The following is a 7,968-nucleotide window of genomic DNA, read 5'->3' as shown; positions in this document are numbered from 1 at the left end:
TTTCTATCTCACATTATTATTTGTATTTTATTATGTCATATAAATTAAAAAATATGATAAATTAATAAAAAATGATAGTTTTACTAAATTCTTCTTACTAACTATATATTTTCATTATTTTAAATATAAAATGAAAGAAAAATAATTTGAAAATGATGTAAATAATATTAATTAGATAGTATAATTTCAAAAAAAAAAATAGAAATTACTGAAAATTAAAATGACACATTTTTGGAAAAAAAAAATTATTTTTGCAAATGTGATCATTATTGTTGAATGGAGTATTATACTATTTATTTGAAACAACCAATGTTAGTAATTAATTTTGTTAGTATTTTTATTAAGGTGAAGATTAAACCTTTGATTTTTTTATCACTCAACTCTCTGATTTTCGAAGTTCAGCCATCGAATCAACCTTATTGTACATATATATAAGATTTGATTAATAGATAAAAACTACTATATTTGTTCCTACATAAAAGACATTATTAACTAAATCTTAAAAATTAAGAAAGTTGATTGTAATATTAAATTTAGGCTAAATTACATTTGTGGTCCCTTAACTTAATTTCAGGTAACGTTTTAGTCATTTATCTTTTTTTTTTCCCGATTTAGTCCTTTATTCCTAAAAATATCAAATAAAGTATGAAAATATGAGTTTATTTGAAGATTTGCGTTACGAATTTGATGAAATTTGTATTATATTGAAGAATATAATTAATTTTATGAGTTTTGATTGAATTTTTTTTTGAATTTTTGTATAAAAAAGGATATCATTGTTGAAATTTTAAAACATAAAATATCAAATTGTCACTTAAAATTAAAATAAAGGACCAAGTCGGGAAAAAAAAAAAGATAAAGGACTAAAACGTTACCTGAAATTAAGTTAAAGGACCACGAATGTAATTTAGCCTTGTAAAAAATTACCCATATTTTATATTGAAACATCAATTCTCACTTTAAAATTTGTCTATTATTTTTTTCTTACTATATCAATCATATTTATTTGATTTATTTTTAAAATCAAAATATTATCAAATAATTATTTGTTTTTATATGTAATTAATTTATATTTAGATTTTGATTTGTATATTCAACGACTATTAACATAATAAATATATATGTGGGTGAAGATTAAATAGCTAAAAAAATTTAATTTTATATAAAATTTTGTATGTTTGATCGTTAATACATTATATCAATAATCAACAATTGAATTAGTCAAAACTCATCATTTATATTAAGTTATTAAAAAAAGTAACTTATGTCATACTTACTCCTAGAGTCAACGATAATAATAATAATAATAATAATAATAATAATAATAATAATAATAATAATAATAATAATAATAATAATAATAATAATAATAATAATAATAATAATAATAATGAGAAGAACAAAAATATGACCTTAAAAAATTTAGAGTTTATGTTTTCCAATATTTGACTCTCATGTACCTTTTTTCGATGTGGCTATTTACTCCAATGAGAAGAACAAAAGCCATACAGTTTTTATTTTGTTTTGGTTTTCAACCATTCAATTTATTTACATTAAATATCATTAAGAATGATAATTTTGAAAACACAATTACTTTTTTTTTGGTAAGATTTAGAATGTTAATTGATTTTCGTAACAAGTGTGAATTATTTTGTCTGCGTATAATTTGGGTTGGAGAGAGTACACTCCATGGGCGTTAATATATTATTTCTCCATTTTTTTAAAAAATTCGATGATTTTATAACTAGACAAAGAAAATTACTAAAATTTATTTATTCTGCCTTATATATTTAGCATGCAAAACTCAAATAGGGTTACTATTTTTGTTTTTAACGAGAAATATAGTTAATATTTTTGTTTTAGTTTAATTATTACTTGAGAGGATATAACCTCTAATCTTTTGTAAGCCTCTTTCTACAAGACTATATACAACCCAATGACAGTCAAAAATGTTAGGTTGGAAAATAGCGAGAATGTGTACAAATATATATTTCTAGTTAAGAGGTTTTGACTTTGATTCCTTGTGAAAAGAAAATTTCATAAAAAGATATTACTTCCTTTTTGCTGTGTTAATTTGAATTTAATTGCCTACTAAAATTATATACATATAAATTTCACATTAAGAATAAAAAAAAATCTTTTTACTAATGTTTCTTCCTTTATGGCTTGATCATGGGCACATGTAGCTCATAAAAACAGCCATTAGGCTGAATGGTGAAAGGGTCTAAGATCAACTACCTCTAACGAAATAGCAAATTAATATTTTTAATTAAAAAATATTTATTAATTTAGTCTCTCTATAAAAATATTTCTTTATAAAACATGGATCAATAATGATAAAAAGATATAATGTATATTTGCCGGCTGAAACTCGTGTAATTATGAACATTGACTTCTGCCTCCTAGAAGCCACAACCCATACATTATTGAAAAAACGAGTGTTCATGGAATTCGGAATGTGGGTCCAAATTCCTTACAATTACTATAAAAAAAATTTATTGATAAATTAACATTTGAGTTGAATCTAATTCAATTCAATTATGTAAATATGATTTTATAGGATTGAGTCAAAATTTTAAGATAATATTATAATATATCTAAGATCTATTATTTGTTTCATACACACACAAAATATCTATTAGGTCATCTATTATTATTGGACCACTCAGATCAATATGTCTTAAGTGTGAAGGTGTGTGTTAAAAATTTCACTTTATATAAATATAACCTTAAATACAACTTGAAAAAAAAAATTACTCCTTGGATCCCTATTCATATTTCAAGATAATATGGCAGCATTAATAAAGAATATATTTAAAAAAAGAGTTATAAATGTATCTAAGAATTTCCAAAGAATTTTATAAATATGAAAATTAAATTAGTTTACTCAACTCCAAAGTTACTCAATTAATCTCTTGAGTTAATTAATAGATATTTTTGTTGCTTAAAAAAGTTAATCCGTTGATTTGAAATCATAAAATGAATAGATGTCACAAACGGTGCATTGACTTTTTCACTGTCACTATATTTTTATTTTTGTCTCTGCATTCCATACTTTGTTACACATTATTAAATGGTTTGTTGGTTGGTGGTCGATAACCAATATAAGATTTTGTTGAAATTTTTTTTGACAAACAATATGATTGTGTTTATGTTAAGTTATTAGTTTTTTGAGAGCATAAAGTATGGCATATTTGGTAACCTACACTGATTTGAGCAATAAAACAATCGAGTTTCAACTAATGGAGGTGATACATATAATTGGTCCTTATACGTGTATCAGGTGTGATTTCAGTTTAAATTCAAAATTTTCTTATTTATATACGGAAATTTCATTGTAAATTTTTGTTGATGTTGGTGATTTTCCTTTACATTGCTTAATATGTGTTTCAACTATTGTTGATTTGTATTTATAAAAACATACTAGTTTTCTATTAAATATGTGTTACTAGAAGAATTGTCAAAAAAATATATAACTCTTTTTTTATAATAAAAAAAATATTACTAAAGATATTTATTCTTTTATTTACGTAAATGAAAGGGTAAATATACCATCAGAAATTCACACAGCTTCAAAATCTCGGATTTCAACTTAAGGACAAAAGATATTTACTTTGAAAAGTAAACTTTAATTCCATTTTATTTGATATAACTCAAAGGTAACTTAACTGGTAAGGAAGGACGTTGAAAAAATAAGCAATTATTAATTTTATGCTGAAAATTTAGTTTATTAAATGTTGATATTGTTATGTTGAACGTCTTGTTTCGAATTTGAATCTAAGATCCCATAGTTGTGTCAGTTAATTATAGTAAAATTTATCGTTTCTTCTAAAATTAAATTGTAAAATATATATTTTTACACACAAAAAAGGTGTTATAATATGGTAGCATTATAAAATATATCTTTCATATTTATAAGACCCTTTTGGCACATTAATTCAGTTGTTGTGTATTAAATTAAATTGTAAAATTGTACGATCAACCTTTCTCCAAGCTAAGAGAATCTAGATAATATTCTTTAATAATACCATTGCTTATTGTTCATTTTGTATCTATCAAATCACTTTAATCCTCAATTCTTTTTCTTCAAAGAGCTTGAGGCACCTCAAGTAGAAATGGAAGAAGACTTAAACATGTGGCTTTCTTTCTACATGGATGAAAGTATCAACCATGATTTCCCTATCAGAAGGTTTTGTCCTGCAAGAATGGATCAAGATCAAGAAGGAGAGTTCCATGACCAAGAAACAGTACTTGATGAAATTGAATTGTGTACTTCAGAGATTGATGACTTTGTTGATAGTTTCATTAACATGGATCCATATGAAGATCAAGAAGAGTCTCTAGAGGAGAAGAAACATCAAAGTTTTGATCACTTTATAGTGAATGAAGATAATGATGATGGTGATGCATATTCCATGATGGTGATAAATGATGTCATTGGATATGTTCCAACCATTATGGAGGATGAAGAATTAGAGATCTGTGAAAACACCACAATCAATATGGAAAGCAAAGATGAAGAGCAAGCCATCAGACTCGGTATGAACCAAGGATTAGACTTGGTTCATACGCTGTTGGCTTGTGCCGAGGCCGTGGGATGCAGAGACACACATCAAGCAAATTTGTTACTTAACAAAATTTGGTCTTTGGCAAATCCCTCGGGAGATTCATTGCAAAGAGTTTCTTACTGTTTTGCCAAAGGATTGAAGTGTAGGTTATCACTTTATCCACATAATAATGTGCTTTCAAATGGTACAACAATCACAAAAAGTGCTTCTTCTAATGATGTTTCTTTAATCACTTGGGAGAAAAAGTTGGAAGCTTTTAAGCTTCTTTACCAAACAACACCTTACATTGCTTTTGGTTACATGGCTGCAAATGAAGCTATATGTCAAGCATCAAAAATAAAAAGTTCTATTCACATAATTGATTTACGAATGGAACATACTTTTCAATGGCCTTCCCTTATAAGGAACCTTGCTTCAAGGCCTGAAGGGCCTCCAAAGCTAAGGATCACAGGATTCAATACCAATGAAGACAACACAAAAAAACTTCAAACTAGCATGAGTTTCCTTGTGGAAGAAGCAAGCTCATTTGGAATAGTCCTTGAATTTTGTATAATATCAGAGGCTGCAACTCCTTCTCTTCTTACAATTGAGAACCTTAAGTTGAGAAAAGGTGAATCTTTAGTTTTTAATAGCATCTTGCAATTGCACAAATATGTCAAAGAGAGTAGAGGCTATCTAAAGGAAATTCTCCAATCAATCAAGAAACTAAGTCCAATTACACTCACAGTTGTAGAACAAGATACAAACCATAATGGACCTTTTTTTCTTGGTAGGTTTTTGGAATCACTTCACTATTACTCAGCAATATTTGATTCACTTGAGGCAACTATGGTAAGGAATAGTGCACAAAGGATGAAAATTGAGAGAGTACACTTTGCTGACGAAATTTGTAATGTTGTGGCTTATGAGGGACCTGATAGAATAGAGAGACATGAAAGAGTCGAACAATGGAGGAGACAATTAGGGAGAGGAGGATTTCAGGTAATGCCACTCAAGTGTACGAGTCAAGCTAGAATGATGCTTTCTGTTTATGATTGTGATGGATATACATTGTCATGTGAAAAGGGTTGTCTTTTACTTGGTTGGAAAGGAAGGTCAATCATTATGGCTTCTGCATGGCAAGTGTCAAGTTTGGAAAAGGGAGTAGAATGAATCATCATGCACTTATTCATTGCCATAATTTGTGTTTTTTATTTATTTATTTTTACATATAACTTAATTGAGCTAATCATTTTATTATACTTAGTCAATGGCATATTTCACCCAATTGAAGTGTGTCAGTTTTGAAGAACCAAGATGAATTAGTTATTTATGAATGAACTTCTTGACCATTAAGTTCAATCTCACATCCAGTTTTCTTTATTGGCCTAATGGTACTCTTGCCTCTCTTGCATTGCAAGTTTCTATTCTATAAATATTTTATGGTTAAATACAATTTTAATCTTTATATTATTATCTATTCAAATTATAATCTATCTAGTTTTATTTTCAAAACTTCAATTGTTTTATTCTTAAAATTATGCAATTTTAATTCATCTTGTTCATTCATTGTTTAAATTTTAACAGAGATGTTGATTTAAGTGAAGTGATTGCAAGACCAACACACATAGAGTTGCCATTTTGTTTGGTTCTAACAAGGTTGATACATGTGTGCTGATCAAACCATCACTACACTATCACGTTAACATTTCTATTAAATATTTGAGGGTGAGCTAAATGTAATGGATCAAAATCGCATAATTTTAAAAAAAAATTAAAAATAGACTAAAATTCCAAAAATAAAAAAGAGAACTGAAATCTTAAATTAACAATAATAAAGAGACAAAAAGAGATATTTAAATCTCCTGTTTTTTCTCTTCAATTTATTACTAAATGCATTAAAAGAGTTGAGTCTAGAATAGCTTCAGTCTTTTTTCTCACTAATGATTTACTCTTACTTACAAAAATGAGTTTGATTCATAAGATTGTCTTCTTGAAAGGGACTTGATTGTTGAAAAAAAAAACCTTAATAACGTTGTGCTCAACAATCCATGTCAATTACATGATGAATAGCCAAAGGCGGAAGCGTACCTGTGGGAATTGCCATTAATGAAGTCCTGAGATGATGATGATAGAGCCAATGGGTTGGGTGATCTTCCTCAGCAAAACACCCTGAAGACCTTGCTCTCTTGATGGGGATAGAGAGAACCAGAGAATTTTCTCCTTTAGGATTTTGAAACTGAATAGTCTTGTTGTGTTTGCCTTGGGGGCCATTACCCCTATATATAACTATTATTAGTTATATCCCAAATTGCAGTATTTCCAATTCAGCCCCTCATTAAATTAGAAACTGCCTGGTATCTACACTATTAATTTTCATAACTATTATGCTCTTTAGCCATAAACTATTATATATTATTTGACCCCCAGTTTATTGGCTAATTATATAATGACCCTAACACACTTTATTAATTAATTACATATGTGACCCATAAATCTTACAATCTCCCACTGGTCACACATGTATCCTTAGGAGTGTGTTAGACTTTATGACGTCAAAAATGTCATTATAATTACCTTGAGTATAATCCAAATTGTCCCGTCCATTAATCATATCAGCACATGGAACCAAAGAGGCTTTCGTCATAATAAGCATAACTAAACCCATCAATGATCACCCGTACTGACACAACTAAATGACATAGACCCATTATGAAAAGTGTAGCATGAAAATTACATGAAGTTGGTCAATGCATGTCAATTTTCAACTGGTCCTACTTTATCGAATGAGATCATACCATAACTTAAATGTACAAAGTAACCAAAAACTGAATACTTTAAACTTTATTTCTGATCAGAAAGTCCAAATACAATGTATTTGTACTTTACAATTAAACATAGAACATGAATTACATAATGGACGAAACTCCCACTAAAATCAAGATTCCTCAAACTGTAGCACACCCATGTGAGCAGTATGCTCATGAAAGACCTTGGGTGGTAGACCTTTAGTGAGTGGATCCGCAATCATGGAGTTTGTCCTTAAGTGTTCTATGGATATCTGTCCACTTTGTACCTTCTCTTTAACAACTAGGAACTTAATGTCAATGTGCTTTGACTTGGTTGAGCTCCTATTATTGTTAGAATACAGGACTGCTGATCTATTGTCACAATACAACTTGAGTGGTCTTTCAATCCCTTCAACTATTTGCAGCCCCGTGACAAAATTTCTCAGCCAAATGCCCTGGTCAGATGCCTCATGAATTGCTACGAATTCTGCTGCCATGGTTGATGAAGCAGTAAGACCTTGCTTGGCACTACGCCAAGAAACTGCTCCACCAGCTAACAGAAAGACATAGCCTGAAGTTGATCTTAAGCTGTCTTGGCATCCCGCAAAATCCGAGTCAGAGTACCCAGTGAT

The 7,968-nt window shown here is 28.7% G+C and overlaps 1 protein-coding gene across 1 annotated transcript; it reads left to right on the top strand.

Annotated features, from left to right (window-relative positions):
- Window positions 1-3,950: 3,950 nt before the first annotated feature.
- LOC101510797 (GRAS family protein RAD1-like) lies at window positions 3,951-7,362 on the top strand. The gene has a single exon (XM_004516193.4). The coding sequence runs from the start codon at window positions 4,116-4,118 to the stop codon at window positions 5,718-5,720; it is 1,605 nt and encodes a 534-aa protein (XP_004516250.2). The 5' UTR covers window positions 3,951-4,115; the 3' UTR covers window positions 5,721-7,362.
- Window positions 7,363-7,968: the final 606 nt, after the last annotated feature.

The sequence above is a fragment of the Cicer arietinum genome, chromosome 7 (genome assembly GCF_000331145.2).
Source record: "Cicer arietinum cultivar CDC Frontier isolate Library 1 chromosome 7, Cicar.CDCFrontier_v2.0, whole genome shotgun sequence".
Taxonomy (NCBI): domain Eukaryota; kingdom Viridiplantae; phylum Streptophyta; class Magnoliopsida; order Fabales; family Fabaceae; genus Cicer; species Cicer arietinum.
The sequence above is the reverse complement of the archived record's forward strand: the minus strand, read 5'-3'. Positions and strand labels throughout refer to the sequence as shown.

What these genes read in the sequence shown, in the direction of transcription:
- LOC101510797 (XM_004516193.4), top strand. Translation starts at nt 4,116, where the DNA reads ATGGAAGAAGACTTAAACATGTGGCTTTCTTTCTACATGGATGAAAGT.